The 20,658-nt window shown below is 40.3% G+C and overlaps 1 protein-coding gene across 2 annotated transcripts; it reads right to left on the bottom strand.

Annotated features, from left to right (window-relative positions):
- Nucleotides 1-1,562: 1,562 nt before the first annotated feature.
- Nucleotides 1,563-20,200, bottom strand: CRLS1 (cardiolipin synthase 1). Of its 2 annotated transcripts, XM_063316022.1 has the most exons (9): nt 19,721-20,200; nt 15,117-15,185; nt 12,834-12,971; nt 9,888-10,017; nt 8,568-8,653; nt 6,575-6,643; nt 5,263-5,354; nt 3,219-4,129; nt 1,563-2,886 (listed from the first exon to the last, which is right to left on the bottom strand). In XM_063316022.1, the coding sequence occupies exons 1-8, from the start codon at nt 20,135-20,137 to the stop codon at nt 4,042-4,044; spliced, it is 1,089 nt and encodes a 362-aa protein (XP_063172092.1). In that variant the 5' UTR covers nt 20,138-20,200; the 3' UTR covers nt 1,563-2,886; nt 3,219-4,041. The 2 variants fall into 2 exon arrangements, with proteins under 2 accessions (XP_063172092.1, XP_063172100.1); XM_063316030.1 differs by lacking the exon at nt 15,117-15,185 and having other exon boundaries at nt 19,721-20,199.
- Nucleotides 20,201-20,658: the final 458 nt, after the last annotated feature.

Raw genomic sequence — 20,658 nt, 5'->3', positions numbered from 1 at the left:
ATAAGAAGACTCTCCCAGATTAAGGCCATATTTGGGGAAAATCTAGTTTTCCTTTTAGATTAATTTCAGTGTTTAGAAATAAGTCACACTGTTTCCAGTGGGCCTTACTCCTAACTGTATAAAGAATTTTAGAAAAAGCCATGAAATCTGAGCACTCTGCACAGGAAGCATGTCCCATTAAATTTCCAAATAAGTATGTTTAGACTGTAAGACTAATTCCTTTACAGAAATCACTTAAAAGCCAAAATATTTATCTTCTCCAACAGATTTAATTTCCGCATATGATCTCTGTTTTAACTTCCAGGGTGAGCCAGAAATGTTGGGGTTAATCATTTTTAAAACTCTGAATTCTTTAAAAAAATAGCACCCCAACTTTTGCCAGGCTTGTTTAAATTTGTTTTCTTAAGTTCCAAATGAAATTCTTTCATCATAAATGTATAGACAAAGTTGCCTTCAAACTAGAATGTATTAGTTGTGGCCTTTATTAAAAAATCAATTGTGTATCTTGTTATTTTCACTCAATTTATGTACTTTTGTCAGTGATAAAATATTAAATATTTTACAACATCCAAATACATTTGTTCCTTGCACATTTGAGACCTGAAGGAAACTTTCTGGTTAAGTCTGCACAACTTGTAGGAAAAGAAGACAAAAGCTTGGAGATTTTATACATTAAAATCTATATACATGTGTATTCATACAAGCTAATTTAATAACTTATTCTACCTGGACTATCCTAAAAACATTTGTCACATTGAGCACTTATAGTAATGCATGTTCATAGAATAAGATCTTAAATAACAGACTATTTTCTCATGATTTCAAGTATCTATTTGTTTCATTTGGTATGGAAAGTGCCATGTCAGTGAGAGTTGGAATAAATGATCATCAGATAGACAGATAATTCCAGAATGAAAATGAAGAACCAAAATAAGAAAGACAATGCAGTTAGTCCCTAGCCAGCACAGAGCAATTGATTTTCCTGCAAAGATGCAATTCCAGCTGCTAGAAGACAGCAGGACGGAATAGAGAACATTGTGAACAACTGTGAACATGTGGTCAGATAGCTCCTCTGCTGGGAATTTTAATCAGCATGTGCTCTTACATAGCTTAAACCAGGTTGCACCACTTTTTCCCAGCCAAATGCTACTAATGGCATGCCAAGGACTACATTCCTAAAAGGACTGGGAGCCAGGGCAAAAACCAAATGGTTGTGTTGCCAGTTAAACTGAAGTAAAATATGCATCATGGATAAAAGACACTTAAAATTGGAAGTATCAGTTTTGTGATCAGAGCATCTTAGAAAGGGCCTCTCCTGCAGATTTTAACACAAGAGCCAGTCCCTCAAACAGTCAGGCGTAAAGCCATTTAAGGACTTAAATGTTAACATCCTCTCCTTAACAGCTTAAGGGCCACTCGATGGGTGCCTGTGATGTGGTCACTGGGCACCACTGAGCAGCCTACCTAACACCTTCTGCACCTTGATGGGTGCAACTGCAGCAGCAGCAGCAGCGGCTGTCATGCTGGAACCGGGTACACACAACACAACTAGACACAGCAAAGTCATTTAAAGGATTTATTTGGAAAGTGCAAAGGCAATGACTGCAGACAAACGTGCGTATCTATTCATTTTCAAACTTCTTGAATTCTGGGACAGGCAACATTTAGGCTTATCTGGTTGAAAGAATACACTCTGTGGTTCTATAGGATATCACCTTCTATGGTGTCTCGATAAAGTAAGGGAAAGAGCTTTACACTGCAGTACAATCAGATTGCAGCAGCCTGATTTTGCATAAACTATCAAAAATATTTTCAGTGTATCAACTTTATAAAATGTAGATATATAAAATGTACTTTAAAAATATCCTATAATATGTAGAATATCCCAACCATTTCCACTCTCACCCTTCATTTCTGCGGTAAAACCACTTCTACTGCGATAGCAATTTAATGCAACATTTTCAAATTCATTTTCAGTTTAGCGAGTATCTTTACATTCAGGGTTGCTGACATGTGAAACATGACTTGATTGCACGTCTTGTCTGTTCCTATTCTGTAACATTTCAAACAGGTCATTTTTAAAAAAAACATGAGTCTACAATTCTGCCATTGTGGCAAACTGGAGCTAAAGTTAGACAATTCCGATCCTTTGTTTTGGTTCCTGTACTTAATCAAATGGGCAAAATATTAATATCACATACACAGTAGCTCAAGACGTTGTCCTTAACTTCCTATGTTTTAACACACACTTGATATTTGCATCCCTTAATCATTAACATGGAGGCTGAATTTGTATATTCTGCTTTTTTTTCTCACAGAAACCTCAACATCCGATACATGTCAGCCAGATCATACTAAGAAGGGCCTTCCTTGTTTTGACTTTTATAACCTGTTTTCTTAGTTCTCTGGTATTATGGCAAAAGGTAGCTGTCAGATACCAGTACCTGCTTACCACACTGATGAGAAGCATTAGTTCTTGCATAAAGCTTTCCCAAAGAAACCTGTAGTACAGTGTAAATCCATGTCATTTATCCAAAGCCCTAAAGTTTTCCCTTCTACTGACAAATAATGGATTTAAAAAGTTGCTACAATCTTAAAATAGACTCTGGTTGCTCTTCAGATTGTAGCAATCTTTCAACTTTCCTACAGTCTTAAAATACAGTAGTTTGGTGAACTGAGACAAAAGATTGCACATAAATAGGCCAACTTCCCATATTAAGTATTTTACGCTTATGAAAATCTTCACAGTGTTCAAAATGATATATGCATCTGTTTTGTTGTACTCCTTAAAAACAGCCTGTAAAACAGGCTGGGACAGTCTCCAGAGGCTGAGATCCTACAAGCGGAACTAAGAAACCAGAATCAAATCATCTGCTTCATAGCCAACTTGCCAACTTTGTCACATAAGGTAAAGGTAAAGGTTTCCCTTGACGTAAAGTCCAGTCGTGTCCGACTCTAGGGGGCGGTGCTCATCTCCGTTTCAAAGCCTTGGAGCCGGCGTTGTCCATAGGACACTTCCGGGTCATGTGGCCAGTATGACTCACGGAACGCCGTTACCTTCCCGCCGAAGCGGTACCAATTAATCTACTCACATTTGCATGTTTTCGAACTGCTTGGTGTGCAGAAGCTGGGACGAGCAACGGGAGCTCACCCCGCCGCGCGGTTTCGAACCGCCGACCTTCCGATCGACAGCTCAGCGGTTTAACCCGCAGCGCCACCGCGTCCCTCTTGTCACATAAACTTTGTCCTTATTTCAACATTGCTAACTATTATGCTGGCTCTGTTCAGAGAACATTTTTATCTCAGCCCCCTTACAAAGCTGCCTTGGAAAATCAACCATTTGATTCTCAACTTTTGCACCAGCATACTTGTATATTTATTTATTGGTCATCTTTCAAGACAATAGTCTAACAAAACAATGTTAACACATCACTGGCACAGTTAAAGCAGCCCTTTCCTAAATACAGTACGCCCCAATATTAGGCTAAGAAGAAAGTGACCCAAGTTTTATCTTAAAGGGCTACTGTGACCATATATGGCATTTAAATCAGAAGACATACGTAATTCTACTTTAAGCGTATGAAGGATCGTGAACTTCCTAGTTATATTTTGTAGAATTTGCTCTATTATATTTACCTGCTGTAGTAACAGGCTGCATCATTGACCAGGCTGCATCTTAAATACACTAAAATTCAACCGAACTCTGCTTATATCAATTATTTCATATTTCATATAACTGTTTCAATTGGGATATACCAAAGGAAGCAGCACAGTGATGCCAACAAGTGCAAATTTCTGGAAAGCAATCAACAAATAGTATCAGACAATAACCTTTACATGTCTGTAAGTTCAGTACAGTAAAAAATTATATTTTATTTCTAATAGATTGAAATATTACATTGAAAATTCTGCATATTTACATGATCAAAACTTCATTTTAACGTCGTGAAGGCATGGTTTCACTGAGGCAAAAGTGTCATTCAAAGAGTTCTTTCTGCATAGTCCAAACAGAATGTATCCAACACTGTTTCCACACAAACTTCATTTGTCATTTAGCACCTGAACTGTTTTTCGACCATAATGATAGTAACTATATGCAGATGCCGTTGTGGTGAAAGCTGTGATGCACCTTCAGGGAGAAAGTAATGATTTTAGTTTCCAGGCAAAAAAGAGGAAAGGCCAAGTCTAAAAACCACTGCAACACAATTTTAAGAAAACTATTTAAGCCAAGAAGAATCCTACTTGAGACTGGAACACGTTTCAGTTATGACAATTAAAATCTGATATATAAGGTTAGGCTACCTAAAATGCCTAGAAGCTCCAAGGAAACCCTACCTAAGCCAAAATATTTTAAAAATGACGTATCATACCATATGGTAGATGAGTGCCAAGGCAATGTGAGCCCTGCCTTAAATCAATCAGGTTAGTTCTTTATATTTCAGATTCTCAGCTCCTAATTTTCTTAACCACTACCACACAACAGGCCGACATAAATCCATATAGAAATTCTTTCTGTAAGAACATAATCCAGTGAGTTTTTATGTTGCTAAGATGGTAATCTCATGCATACTTACATTTTTCTCTAAATCAACCGTAGAAAACATACAAAGAACTGGAGTTGTAATCCTGTTCACATTCTAGTTTTCGACCATCTAATTTGACTATAAGGTTGTTTCAAATTGTTGAGCAAAAATTATATATTTGCTCATTTATCAAGTGAAACTGATTAAAGAATCCACAGAGATTTATAGCCTTTGTTACTTGTGAGGTGTCTGGGATTTTTTTTTAAGCTTCTGGAGACTGAGGGTCTCTATAGTACGAGTTCTGCCACCTGCAGATTGAACCTATACTCAGCCTGGCTGATTCACATGGCAGGAAGGGGTGTGTGTGTCTTTGTGTGTGTGTGTGTGTGGATTCGAGAGGGGGTTAACATTTCTCTGAAGAAGCGAGTAGAGCTATCTTCCTTGAAACAAATAATCTCTGAATCCAGTAAACCTAGACCAAATACCAACTTGAGAACAGTTATGGTGTGAAGGTTGTTTTTCGGACAGATTGCTTTGCCTGCTCCTGTTTTTATTGTATGCCTCTCCTTGCTTTCGTGAACCACCTCGAATCTCACAAAGCTGGGCAGTATATAAAACCATGCAATAAATAAATGGAGAAATAAAATTGCCTGAGCTTTCATGTTATGGTTATTGTATTCTTTACATTGCCTGTTTTTCCTCTTATTAGTAGTATAACAAAAATTATAAGGTCACATACCATAAAGTCTGAAGATACACACTGTCCACATAATTGAAAACGGGAGCAGCTAAAGAAGCTGCTACTAAGATGAGCTGTACTACTGTGTTCACCTGGTAAGATTAAATTAAAACTGAGGTCACATTGTGTTTCTCCACAGAAAAAGAACTACATACGTACAGTGTGACCAATGTAATGCAAATCACAGAAATGGAGTATGAAAGAGTAAGCCAAACATGTCGAAGGCATGACGAAGAAAAGGAAACGTATCTAGTTTACCCCAACTACATTCACTATGATAGCCGTTAACCTACTTTCTCCTATCTTCTCTGGGGCATATTAGCGTACAAGTTTCTGACAGAAAACAGAACTAACATTTTCCCGCATTATGGCCATCATTCATTCTTTATTCTCATTTATATTCTATGTACTCCACATCTGTCTGTGGCAGCAGACTACAGGTAGTCCTCACTTAACCACCCTAACTGGGACTGGCAACTCCACTGCTAAGCAAAGCTGTTGTTAAGCGAAGCATCACATGACTGCACCACTTAGTGATGGCAGTTCTGGCAATCCCGGCTGCCGTTAAGCAAATCCCATGCAGTTGTTAGGCGAGGACCCACCCTAATCCAAGCAATTCCCAGCTTGGTCCCTCCCAGCCCCACTTCCTCCAAGGCAAGGGATGCTTTCAGGGGATCACTGAGCCAGAAGAGGCCAACTCACTTCTCCTGCCCTGCACAAACTGCCTCCGCTTCAACTCCCCCCACCCTCCTATCTCCCCCACATCTCTTCCCTTTTGGCCGCCCTGCACAGGATGGCTGAGGTGGAGGCTGCTGTATGCAGCCACCTACACACACACCCCAGCAGACCTTTCTCCTACTTCCTCTTGAGGGTGGCGGCGGTGAGTCCAGCACCAACAGAGCCCCTGCATCACGCCCAGGACGGTGAGGAGGAGGGAGGAGGAGGAGTACAGTGGTGGCGGAATGCAGTGGCCTCCTCATCCTGGCCATGCTGTGCAGGGCGGCCAAAAAGACAGAGATGGGCAAGGAGATAGGCGGGATGCTGCAACCATCATAAATACGTGATAATTGCCTAGTTCTCAAATTTTGATCACGTTACTGTGGGGATGGTGGTAAGTGCAAGGACTGGTCATAAATTCATTTATTCAGCACCATCGTAACTTCAAACAGCTGCTGAACAAATGGTTGTTAAGTGAGGACTACCAGTATGAGCCGTGAAAGACAATCAAACTGCAGGATACAAGAAAATACCCTGTTGCAAGGCAATATACAGTGCGCCAAATGGGCAGAGCAAGGTTTACTGTTGTCCTTACCTTGCTGATGAATGTTGGCTTTAACTGAGCAGTGGCGTAACATGGATTGAAATATCTACTTAATGTCCTCTGTGAGAAACAGAAATTTTAACTTGCTTTTAATATACATGGAAAAACAAACCCTTTACTAAATTTGTGAACTGATATAGCAACATAGCATATTCATTCTTCACCTTTATACTTATATTTAACAGTGCAATTCTTCATGCATGTCTCTGACATTATTTAGACCAGGCTGTAAGTAATCAAAGTATAAAAGGGGATGAGGGTTTTGACAGCTTCAGGAAATGTTGTCAGAATGGGCTAGTGCTCAAATATTTGACCTTTTTTAGAATACTGTTTGTCTCTGTGGGTCTAAATTTTTGTCAGTTTTAAAGTACAACACAAACGCATGAAGCCAGCAGAACTTACTAGACTCTCTGCTCTTTATTTTAGAAGCAGCAGCAGCAACAAAAAACCCCAAACTAACAGGAAAAATTACACAGCCAATATTTAGTAGTTGTGCCACTGAATTTGGGTGGTGCAATCCTTGGGTGGTGCAGAAGGCTGCCTATGCCTCAGACTGCCTACATCTGCTCTAGCAGCAAGGTGGCTTATAAGGAATTGACATAAAGAGACAAACAGGACCTAAAGAATCAATGGGACAGAGACAGGATTTACAGATCTGTGATTATTTCAATAATATTTTGGTTCAATTCAGGAGGATAACTGGAATAACAGAACCTTCTAAAAGCTTCCTGGAGAGGTTGTGTTTTGAAGAGCAACGTGGAAGGAAGGAAGGAAGGAAGGAAGGAAGGAAGGAAGGAAGGAAGGAAGGAAGGAAGGAAGGAAGGAAGGAAGGAAGGAAGGAAGGAAGGAAGGAAGGAAGGAAGGAAGGAAGGCAGGAAGGCAGGAAGGCAGGCAGGCAGGCAGGCAGGCAGGCAGGCAGGCAGGCAGGCGGTAAAACAGGTATTCTGAGAGAAAATTTTAGGTACAGGAACAGAAATGATGCTGTCATTTCAGTGGGAAGAGAGGTGATTCTTGTGTAGCTGAAAATGAGATGCTGGGCAAGGGAAGGTCACAGGAATGGAGATGGAGAAAAAGCTGAGATAAGAGTGGACAAGCTGTGGATTTTGAAGCTTGAGCAAGATTTTGGTAGTGAATAGGAAACTACTGCGGTCATTTAAGAAGTATAGCATAGCAAGACATAGTAATGAAGAATTTTTAAAAAATCCATTCAACTGTGTCCAGTTCTCGGAGACAGCCTGGACAAGTCCCCGCAGTTTTCTTGGCAAGGTTTTTCAGAAGTGGTTTGCCAGTGCCTGCTTCCCAGGGCTGAGGGAGAGGGACTGGCCCAAGGTCACCCAGCTGGCTTTGTACCTAAGGTGGGACTAGAACTCCCGGTCTCCCAGTTTCCAGCCTGGTGCCTTCACCACTACACCAAACTGGCTCTTGATGAAGAAATAATGGAGGACCAAAGAAAATTGCCATTCTTATGGGCAAAGATACCCAGGACACGATCTTTAATTTTCACTGAAAGGTCAGAGAGTATTTTTATAATTTTGCAAACACTCAAGTGGAAGGGTGGAAAAATGCCATAAGGAAATTAGGACACACAGCCCAAGACATCTGGCCATACTCAAGGGGAATTTTGGGAGTCACAGTCTTAACTCATCTGAAAGGCAATAGATAAGGGAAGGCTGGAAGCATTAAAAGAAAGGTCTGTCTTTGGACAGAAATACAAAAAGCAAGAGAGCGCGATCAAATAAGGAAGGGGGGAGGGAATTCCTTTCGCCCCCTAATTCTTTGCTACAATCAGGTGCTTTCTTGTTGTAATATTTATAATATAGATATATATATAATATGGCAGAAAAACATTGCTTGTATCATTGTCTGTACAGAAAAAAATATCTGATTCCTATCTCAGCAAGCCTATATTTGGGAACAATTTTTACAAATATTGTTATTTTATGTTTGCTTTAGTTTCCTATCAAACGTATGGCTGGATACTTACTGGTGGAGGAAGAGTTTTGTATCGAACATAGAAAACAGCAACAATTAATGCAATGTCCCTTAGAATTATCATTGATGTAAGAGGAACTGAAAAACAAATAGTGAAATTCTTTTTATATATATCTAAATTTGCTCAAGCACAAACACCCTTTCAAATCAGTCTTGATTCCTAGCAACTTCCTGGACTAGTCCCTGCAGTTTTCTTGGCAACATTTTCAGAAATAGTTTGCCACTGCCTTCTTCCTAGGGCTGAGAGAGAGTGACTGGCCCAAAGTCATCCTGTTGGCTTTGTGCCCAAGGCAGGACTAGAACTCCCAGTCTCCTGGTTTCTAGCCTGGTGCCTTAACCAGTGGACCAAACTTGCTCTCATATCGAGATTACATAAAGATAATTCAAATTCACAGCATTTTCGTATAAACTACAGCCAGAGACTGACTATCAGACAGTCTAAATCACTGTCACTTAACTCGACTGTCTACCTACTCATTACCACAAAGACAACACAGACAAATTGTCCAAAATACAGTGGTTGCTGTAACTGAATAATGCATGCCATTCCTGGCCTGGGCAAAGAAAGCGTACATCTACAGCACTCGGCTGCCTCTTCTCTACCCAAAGAAAGGGATCTCTCAACCTGGGTAAAAAGGAATAAAAATACACAAGATCTATTACTTTAAATGTCTGTTAGTTATATATAGTTTTTGTAAATCATAATCTGCCTTGAAAGGCAGGATAGAAATCTCAGAGTAAATTGCAATGCTATGCAGAAGTAAACCCTATGATCTCTTCTGACTATATCAACCAGCACTTAAAATTACTACATTATTTAAACCCTTCAAAGATTCAGCAATTTGATCTTAGACAATAAAATGAAATCAGGAAAATCAACTCATAGACATAGAGGATATACCAAAAATCAGGTCCTATAGACAACTGATTACATAAATTATTACATGAAATGTTCGAATTGACTGCCCCTTCCTTCCTTCCTTCCTTCCTTCCTCACGTTACGCATGACTTTTGAGCATTCCTAAGTATAGTAATACTTACTCCAGAAAAAAATATTAATAAAATTAATAAAAATTCTGTGACTGGCCTATGGGGCCTGATTTTTGGTACACCCTGTATATTACATTTTTTCACTTTGGATTTGTTTAGACTATTGTATAAAGGTTGAATACTATGAACTACGGTATCAGCTCACTGAGGTACTGAACTGTGCCAAAAAATTGAAAGATGATTTGCTTCTAACATTTAACAATTCATTATTTTTAGGTCATTCAACAGTAAGAATCATTTAAAAGACAGCTTCTTTGCTTACCTGGAATAAGATTTGCACAAGTCAGGCTAATATATAAAATACTGATAAGAATTTTATCAGCCAGAGGGTCCAAGGCACTTCCCAAGGCAGATTTTTGGTTGGCCCAGTTTCGTGCAATAAAGCCATCCAACTGAAAATACAAGTTAGACGAAAAGCTTGGGAAAGAAATCAAACATTTTCATTTACAGTATGTCAGATTTATATCCCATCTATTCTCCAAGAGCTCCTGATAATACACATAGCACTCCTTCCACTAATTTTTCCCTCTAACAGACACCTTTATTAGGTTAGGCTAAGAGGGAATAATTGGCCAAAGTCAGCCTGTGAGTTTTCACAGCTGAGGGTAGATTCAAGCTGGGTCTTCTCGTTCCTAGTCCAACACTTTAGCATCAAGACACCAGCATTGTGCTGAACTTATCATTAAACAAAATATCTTGACAAAGTTCCAAAGACTTCCTTTAAATGTACTCAGAAGCTTGGGCATGTTTGGTGAGATTTTTTTCCCTTTAAAACCATGTGTTACCCCATTTCACAAATTGCTTCACCATGTGGCATAGGAAAAGGGATGGAAATACTTGACACAAACATCTTTCAGGCACATAAAGCCAGCTGGCACCCCCTTTAAGATCTTCACCCTCAGTAGCAGATTGTCAGCCAGAAGTTTTAACAAAACCTAATACCCTATAAACTGTTCATGTCACAGCTAGATTTTGCAGAGCAACATTACACTAAGCTAAACTAAGATAGGATTCAGGTGTGGACTTCTGGGGGAGGTATGGCAAACAGAAGACGGCTCTGCAAAAATGGAGCCGATGACCATGGCAAAGACTAAGGAACTGGTGAGTAGACTGGTTCCCTGGAACCTCTCGGAGAAGGAGAGGATGGCCACTTGGGTTCCAGACAGCTGCTCTTCCCAAGGAGACCACAGGACAGTAGTTTTCCCACAGGTTTGAGTGCCAGAAGACGACGGGATCAGCCATTTTGCTCTTAAAGGACACTAAGCTCGCAAACCTCACCTTCTAATCATTTTTGGAAATTGCCTATTAACTACTCTACAGCTATTAGAGACCTTTGAAATGACAGGTTTGAAAAGTCTTCATCGGGTGAGTTTATCTTCAACTCTAAACAAAAGAAAAATTAATTACAAGCTTAAGAACTTAAAGAATTTGAAATAAACAGCAAAAAGCTAAATAAGATTTTGATCTAAGGAAGTTATAAGTGGATTAAGGGTCCAGATAGATTTGGAATATTGACTTTTACTATAAGATTTTGGAATTAACTATAAAAAATGAATAGCTTCTTATGGAAAACAGACTTATTTGGGCTATCCTGGCTATTGTAAGTCATAACAAAGATAAGCTATTTTATGATTTTAGAAACTGGACAGTAGAGTGGACTAAAGATTCTAAGCAGAAGGGAAAAAAAATACAAGCCTGTTCTTGATGTCAGTGAATACTGGGACTTACAGAATGATACAAAACATTGTAACATTGGAAATATTAAAGGAAATCTTTGAAGAATAGAGCCAGAAATTAGTAACTACCATATCAACACTGTCAGTAATGATGTCTGCTTCTGTGGATAGACTATGTCTAAAAGATGTTAATGAAGCAATGACAGATGTGGAACCAATTTTATCTGACAAGTTAGAGAAAGTACAAAATGTGGAACTACAAATGACGAGCCAAGAGAATGATTTGCAAAAGGATGCTTTACTGGATATACAAAAGAAACTACCTGAAATTTTTAAAACTAAGAGGGAAATACCAATGATAAACCAAGAAAATGATCTGAAAAATGTTTTCTTACTGGATTTACAAAAGAGGCTTGTTAACACCTTGAAGAAATCTGTGCAATGGGATAAAGAAGAATTGAAATCAAATCCTATGACAATATTTGACTGAATTAAAGATTAGGACTGTTAGAAGTAAAAGGAAGGAATATAAAGTTGATTTATTTGGTTAAGGTTAAAATAAGACATTTTGTTGCAATGTTCTGGCAACCCATTACAGACTTTTTGCTGACACCAAGATTGAAAAGTTGGTGTTTCATGGATTTGCTTATAGATAAGGGATGGGATATGGGATGAAGAGAGATCTGTTTAACCTTTTAAGGGGTGAAGAGTAATTCAATTTGTTTACATTTGTGATGAAGGTTGGAAGTCACTTCTTTATATATTTCATTTCTTTTTATTATATTATCTCTTTTTCTTATTTTTCTTTTTTCTTTTCTTGCACTTTCTTTCTATTCTATTCTCTTTCTCTAAGTTTAGTTTGTATTAGTTTTTACTATTGTAATTAAAATCGTTAATAAAAATTGTATTTGAGAAAAAGACAGGATGCAGGGGTGATTAAACATATTTGGGTAAGGGGCCTCCATTATTAGGCCTGTAGGAATCAGAAAAACAACCCCAAAGGCGTGGTAATACAATACTGTATTCCTGCAAAGAAAATTATGTGGAGGCACCAGAAATCAAGCATGACTCAAAGCAGAATTAATAAATACTTCATAATTGTAGTTTTATGACAAATTTTTAGATAAACAAGATCGCCGAGAAGAATTATTAGCATACTTGGTAGCTACAGAATGCTGAGTCTTATTTGGAAAAAAATAAAAAATGGGTAAGGGGAAGTTGAATATCCATTCTGAGTGGCTGGCTTCCTGAAATAATTTTGGTACAGATTTGTGTTGGTGTATATATATGGTTACATTATATGGAAAATCTAATTTATCTATTAAAAGGCATCCTTGAAAAAACAAGCATCACAACTACCTGGTCTTAGAATTTGGTACCACTTTTTAACAAGATATAAATTTAAAAAATTATAAAATCATATTCAAACACTATGAATCTGAATCCGAATATCTTTCTGAACTCACTTTTTAATAAAAGATAAAATGTCTTATTTCCATACACCACTGTAAAAATATGTATAAAGGACTTACCAGATCTGTTATTCCAGCCAGAGCAAATACACCCAGTGCAACATTAAAATCTTCTTCAATAATCAAATAGCCCAAAACAGGTGCAAGACCAATCCTTGCCATTGAAAGTAGATTAGGGATAGTCCAAGGGTTTTCATACTGGAATACAAAAATAGCACAGAATAAAATTATTACAAACCAAATATAAATAATCTGAATTTAATGTACCTTGATATTATGGAAGATAAGCTGTAAACCCGGCAGTTTTTAATGTGTAACTGCTGCGCTGGAATGTACCAACTATCTTTTCTAAGAACTTTCTTAACTCCAAAGTGTACTTCCAAAAAGAAGACTCAGCTCTGATAACCAGTTGATCCTAATTCTCCAATAGTCTGTAAAGCTTTATTCATTTAGACGCAAGTTACAGGGTTACCCACTCCCATATACTTCAGGTCACGCTTGTAAATCACCAGTGGGGCCTTCTCCAGGTCCCCAAGGGATATGTCTGATTACAACAAATTTAGCTTTCTCCCTGCTCAGACCTGTACTGTGAAATACATTGCTACAGGAATTGAAGCAGTTAGTTTCCTTATTACAGTGTAGACAGAACGCAAGGCCTTTTAATGTCTTTGTGCTTTGTATCTTTTATTATATTAGTACTATATCATATGTTAATGTATGTTAATGTTTTTACTGTATCTTGTGTGCCTGAACTGGGTTTATGGGGTGATTTCCTCTAAATTTATTCTGGGGAAAATATAATTTAAAATCTTGCTGCCCTCACCTTGAAATGATAACACTAAAGCCCTACAAATGTTTTCCATTTGTAAGTGCTTTTTATTCTTTCCAACCCAATAGAATGTTTTAAAAAATTAAATAAAGGGGCTTGCAATTCTACTTGTCTGTCTGCCAACAGGATAGCTCTCTAGAAACAGAATAGAATACTGTAGGACCAAATTTAGTTGAGAAGCTGACTAAAGAAAGATTGTTAAAAATGCTAAAAATACGGGCTGGATCCAGCCAGCAGCTTTGGAGAAAAACATTCCAGAAGAAAATGCCCCCGTGCATCTCAATGGGAAAGGCAGTGAGGCAGCAGCTTGGAAGGCTGCCGACTGCTCAGTTTTAAGCCCCCTCCCAAAGGAGAGGATATGCAGCCCACCCTCTGCTTTCCAATGCACGCACACACCCCAACACCACACGAGGGCAGAGCTGAAACACAGTCAACACATATCCACTCCCCTGATTAGGCCCTTGCACACACGCACACAAACAGGTAATGTGCATGCACACATCATAATTAGTATCTACATAGAAACACAATGCAACATGTTACTTCATTGCAGTACATAGAATAAATTACAAACACCTCCTAAGGCTATTGTTGGTAAACGGGTTGGAAAGAATTTCAAAAGCCAGGCTCTGCATGCTTTCCCCAATTTTTTCTTTTTTTCTTCTTAAAATTCTTCCAATTCTGTGCAGCCTCATTCCAAATGGGGCAACATCACCATCATCATTGACGCGGCAGTTTTGGTTTAATTTTCTTAGCCTCCCTGTTGAAATTCTTCCACTAGTTGCCTCTTTTTTTTTTAACATAATGGAAATGTCCATCAGTTTCTTGATTAATTACAGTCCTGTTAAATTTTTCCTCCTCCTTAAAAGAAGGTTTTATTGACTTCTACTCTATCAGGTGGTTGGCCAATGGTAAAGAGGGGCATTAAAGGAGCTCTGTCTGTTTTTCCATACCTTTTCACACATTGACAATAGGCTTTTACTCTTAAGAAATTTTTGGCCAATAAAAGCAAGCATTTAAAGGTAGTCTTGTTTTTTTGTTTGCCTAAATGTCAGCAAAAGTAGGTCATGGATTATTCTGTCAGCAGCATCATAAGCTAATTCTCTATTCCTCGGCCACCAAGTTCTGTACAATAAATTATTTTGCTATTTCACCTATTCTCTCGAGTTTTCATGCCAAGAATGGGTAAAACATTTAGTAATTTTTCTTACCCACTATAACATAGGCGCTGTCTGTAAATCCTTAAACTTCTCCATTTCCAAAATTTTAGAAACAGTTAATAATTCAAGATTTTCCCTTTCTCTGTATTTTAGCAGTTTTTTTTAGTGTTTTCCCCAAGTGCTTCTATAGCATCTTCTGCAATGAGGCTTACTTCCCTTGGTGCCCAATATACAACCACTGCTTTCTTAACAGTCATGTTTTTCTCAGTTTTTCCATCTACTACTGACTTTTCTTCTGTAACTTCTTAACTGCTTCTTCTCCGTAACATACCTTTTCCAAGTTACAGCCCCTACTTTTGAGTGATCATCAGAGCTGCAATTACTAAGAGGGCTCTCATATCTCTTTGTGGTTGCCTTTGTCTCCTTGTAGAGAGATAAAAACATGGATCAAGAACTATAATCTCCCGTAATAATCTCCCACTAGGTATTGAGAGAGCGTGAGGCCAGATGTGATTTTTTATGTATCGAGGAGTGTTGGTGTAGGGTTCCGGGAGTTGTTCTTTTTTTTTTAATTCTGGAGATTGGTTTTTATTGTTTTTTACTGTTGCTGTGAGCTGTCCAAAGTTATGATCCATAAATAAGTGGCACAAACTCATGTTCCATTATGCCTCCGTCAAACAACCCTTCTCATGTTTACTGCACTGAGACTCTTGCCATTGGTAATCTAAAAGGATCTTTGCTTCCTAACCTTCTGCTTTAACATACTGGCTAGGGACCATGGGTTTTTTTCCTACCAATTCTGAACTTATCATAGATAAGGAGGCACATGTGTCTACCATTCCCAAATGTTTCAGGTTATCAACTATCACAAGCTACCTTGTCATATAACTCATCTCTCCTGTGATGTGATAAAAAAAATCCACATCAGTATACTTCTTCATTCTACATTTTTGTGAGAAATCATTTGAGGTATTGTTTTTGTTTTATTCAACCACTGGTTTCTTGAAATAACAATCAGTTTTCATGGGACCATTTTCCCCATAATTATAACATGCTGTCTCTACATCCCTTTCCCTGAAAGTTTTGTGGACTTCCTGACTTTTCACCACAAATGGTAACTTCTCTGTTCGTATCCAGGACTGAAGATAACTCTTTACCTACTTCAGATCTGCCAGATTTGAAGGGCAACTCCTCTCTGTTCAACTATCTCAGCTGTTCCCATTATTGTATTTGGCGGCTATCTTTTATTTTTATCTTTAACTCAGAGGGAAACAGAAAATAAAACTGAGCCAAACTTATAATTCTATTATTTCTGCCAGGTTATATATCTTGGCTCCATCTAACCATTCCTTTAACAATTGTATCTCCAATGTACCAAACGCCACGTAAGACTTCTCCCTTTCTCCTGAAATAACCAGGTCCCATTTTAGACCTTTAGTATTCAGGGTCTTTAGACACTATATGAAGCAGCTTGTACCTTTATAGGTCTCTTTTCATCAAACTTTGAACAAATTTCATGAATCCCTCTTGAGTTCCATTTTTTAGCAGCTCATGCAAAGGTTGACAGAAAGACATAGGGTTCTTCCCCAGGCACATAGAAGCTAGTCCTGAGGAGTTACTGTCTTTCAATCAAACCTCAAGCTGCAACATTTCCCTTCCGTGCTGACATTAAGCCTCTTTATCTCTTCACACCATTTGAACATATTGGTCTTCTAGTTCCCCCTGCATCTCCTTTTCTTTCACCTCTAGTTCCCTCTGCCTGTTTTCTTCCCTTAAGTTCTCTTAATACAGGTAGTCCTCACTGAACAACCACAATTGGGACCAGAATTTCAGTTGCTAAGTTAAGCAGTCATTAAGTGCATCCAACCTAATTTTACAACCTTTTTTGTGGTGGTCATTAAGCAAATCACTGTGGGTGTTAAGTGAACCAGGTGGTCGGTAAGCGAATCACGCAGCTCCCCATTGATTTTGCTTGCCAGAAGCCAGCTGGGAAGATAGAAAATGGCAATCACGTGACAATGGGATTCTACGAAGGTCATAAATGCAAACCGGTTGCCAAGCAGCCCAGTTATGATCACATGACTATGGGGATGCTGCGACAGTCGTAAGTGTGAGGACCAGCAGCAAGTCAGTTTTAGCACCGTCGTAAGTCCAAACCATCACTAAACGAATGGTTAAGTGAGGACTACCTGTAGTTATTATTTGGCTGACTTGAAGGTTCATTCCCTTTTTTGAGGGGGGGAGGAGGGACAGGGTTCAGTCAATAAGAATCTCTGATCTTCCACACTGGTTCCCTCATCCCATAAATTCTGCTCTTCCCATGCTTTTGTAATACAGGCAGCTTTGCTCATTGGATTTTTTATCATTTGCCTTCTCAATACTTTTCCCATCTGCTGCTCCCCATCCCTTTGCTCACCTCTGCCACTGCCTGCTGGCATCCCTTGTCCTTGTTTCTCTCAGCAGCAGCTACTTCTTGCTTCCCCTCCTGCAGCCTCCCCCAGGGGCTGCCTTATCTTTCCCAACCTACCCGCTCTCTTAAAGCTGCTCCATACAGGTTTTTTTTCAGTGGCAGTTTCTCCTGCCCTTCCAAAAAAGGCTCCTTTTAGTAACAGGAGCTATGCCACTGAGCTTTCATTACTGCGGCCTCCTCCAAAAGTGAAGAAATCCACTGCACCTGCCCCCCTTCTAAAATAAGTGAGAAAAGCAAATTCATTTTTGATTGTTCCCTGAAAAAGATGCAACTTAAAAAAAAAAGTTGAGGCTATAAAAATCTCAGGGTTATAATGCCCTCTACTGATGAAAATATATATATATGGCAGTTTTACTTTAAAAATTGGGATATTATGGTTCCTCTAAAATAATAAAATAATGATCTTACATATAAAAAATAAAGGAAAAAAAGTAGCCCCTACCAACTTTTGAAATATGGTTCTCAACATGCTGCACAAAAGCCTGTGAGTCAACAGATGTTGGGTATTTATGACTGAAAACAAAAAAAGTTTTTCTTATGGAATGTTGGATCTTCTTATATGCCTCATTTCTGGTAATATATTAATACATCAGTTCGTCTTCAGAATTTCACACAATACCATAGCACAATCTATGCATATTTAGCCATTCTTAGAAAGTTGCCAGCAAGTTATATATTCAGATGATATACTAAGATGTTTCTAGGGGGGAAAAAGAATGGACAATAAGTTGCCATTTATAAGAATAATCATATAAGATGCCAACAGACTACTGGTAAAGCAAATAGTGTCAGCTGGTGATGAAGTTCGCATCTATACAGGCTCTAGCCAGCAGTCCCAACATGCAACAGAAACACTCAACTCTTTCCACCTGATGGGCTACTCCTGTCTACAGTACTAGCTACCCCAAAATAGCCTCATGGAAAACCACGTCTCCTTTAATGTCAGCCAGGTAATAACTGTTAATAACTGTTAACCTTGGACAAGTACAAGTTTTGTCCCCCAAAGAAGGCAATCCTGAATTTCAGAGGACTCCCTCGCTCAAATCCATTACCATATTCTTCATGAATTGAGAATGACTCTCCAGTTTTAAAGATAAATTATTTGTGGGGGGGGATCCTAGAACTACTTTCAGATAAATGCACTGTCTCTGAATGATAATGAGGTACCATCTCATCTGAAATAAGTATTCTTTATTTCAAAAAAGTTAGTGCCTTCTATCATATATAGCCATGTATGTTTAATCCACTACTTATATGCTTTAGCCATTAAATAATGAGCACAGCAGCCAAAGTTACAGGTGATCCTCGCTTAGCGACTGCTTGATCAGTGACCGTTTGAACTTACAATGGTGCTGAATGAGTGGTACTTACAAGTAGTCCTCAAAGTTCTGGCCATCAGAGTGTCCCCACGGTCACATGATCATCATTTGCGACCTTCTTTGCCAGCAAATTCAATGGAGAAGCTGGCGGGAGATTGCAAATGGCGACTACGTGATCTCCTCACTTAACGAGGGCAACTGGAAGTGCCGGAATTGCCCATGCTAAGCGGTGCGTTCACGTGATATTGCGCTTTATGACCGCATCGCTTAGCAATGGCAATTCTGGTCCCAATTGCCCTCGGTAACCAAGGACTACCTGTCTCTGGAAAAACAAAGTCTACTGCAGTGTTTTACCTGCTTAGCGAAAACATACTACACTCACCAAAGCACAATATGTCTATCAATATATTCAGCTGTTTGAAACAACAGGCTCTCACTGCACACAGCTGATTTTTATAACTACTACAAAGAAGTTCCAATAATAATTTGAAATGAACACATACAGAAGATCTTACAAGCTATTTCTGAAGCTAGCAAAATTGCAACATACATGTTAATGGAAGTTACTAATCGTTCCACACGTTCCCAAGTCAAGCCTCAAGTTATACCCCGAAACCAAAGAGTCATGTGGCTACAGAATGCCATATAGGCCTGATTTTCTCAGTAGCTAAACGCTGCCAGGCAATCTGGCAAAACCACAATGAGAACCATTTCACACGCCGGTGTTACGATCGGCGAAGCCACGAACTGGTAACAAACTGCGCGAAAGTGCCTATCAATGGGGAAGTTCAAAACTGCCTATCAGTGGGGAAGAGCCAGGAGTCGTCCTTCAGAAAGAGAAATCACGCCCGTTCTTTAAGGATAACGCGTAAAAGGGGGGTTTACTTTTCACGAAAGTACTGTAGACGTCAGTCTGTTTCCAGGAAGCATCGCTCTGGACTACAAGTACGCGCTCAGGATTATTTTCCCGTGCATGCAGCAGCCCAAAGCCAGGGCTAGATTTCTACGTGCAGAGCTTTTAAAAAAATTATTTTACGGAGGCCCAGTCCACCGGGAGAGCCTGCTGCCTGAAGCGGTACAGCCTGGGCTGATGTCGGCTATCCCAACGGGGAAGAATGGGAGGAACAAGCCGGGGAAGGGGCCGCCTGCCTCTATCTCTCCACCCCTACCAGTTCAGCGTATCCGCGATGCTCTGCTTTTCCCGCATCGGGCCGTTCCGAAGACTCCGCCGCGCGCCGAGAGGCGCCCCCACCGCCGGCCCGCGAGCGGTGAGGCTGCCGGGGCCCGCCGCAGGAGCAGCCGAAAGGGGGCGCCCAAGCCGCAGTACCTAGACGCTCGGGGCTGGGCGGGCGCACGCGCAGTAGCTGACGTCGCCCCGTGGCCGGGGAGGCTGGGGAGCGAGGCGCCGCGAGGCCGCTCGAGGAGGCCCCGAGCGCGGCTCGAGGGTCGCTCCAGTGCCCGCCGCCTCTTCGACTCCTCGCGGCGGCGGCTGCTAGGGTGGCCCCCAAACACCGTCCTGGGCTCGCGCTCCGCAGAAGACCCCACCCCCAGGCGCTGCCTTTGACCAACCAAGCCGCGGTCAGCATGGCTTGGTTGGGGCAGGGGGTGGGGGGAGGGAAAAGACCTTTCTACCAACGAGGAGGAGGAGGAGGAGGAGGGGCAGAGTTGAACCATGCCCCTCCCCTCCTGCTCTCCCCCCTCCGCTGGCCGTCCCCCTCTTCCATTCAAGCGCGCTTCCGCACCTTCTACCTCACGGTCCACCCGGACGTGGTTTTTACGACGCCTCCGCTGCGCTTTGCGGCAAGAGCTCCGCTTATTAAAGGAGCAGCTGCGCTCCCGGCGACGAGGGAAGCGCTGGTAGCTGTGGGGCATCGCGGCAAGGTCTCTGGGCAGCTAACTGAGTTCTATACCTAGTGCGTTTGGTACAAAAGTAAGTGGAAGCTTAAGCTTTCAGGGTAACTCTTTTATAATACCACAAGATAATTAAACTCAGAGCCAGGCTGGTGTAGTGGTTAAGGCACAGGCTAGGATCCAGGAGACTGGGAGTTCTAGTCCCGCCTTAGGCACAGAGCCAGCTGGGGGACCTTGGGCCAGTCCCTCTCCCTCA

The sequence above is a fragment of the Candoia aspera genome, chromosome 1, assembly GCF_035149785.1.
Source record: "Candoia aspera isolate rCanAsp1 chromosome 1, rCanAsp1.hap2, whole genome shotgun sequence".
Classification (NCBI taxonomy): domain Eukaryota; kingdom Metazoa; phylum Chordata; class Lepidosauria; order Squamata; family Boidae; genus Candoia; species Candoia aspera.
This window is presented reverse-complemented; position numbering and strand designations above follow the sequence as displayed.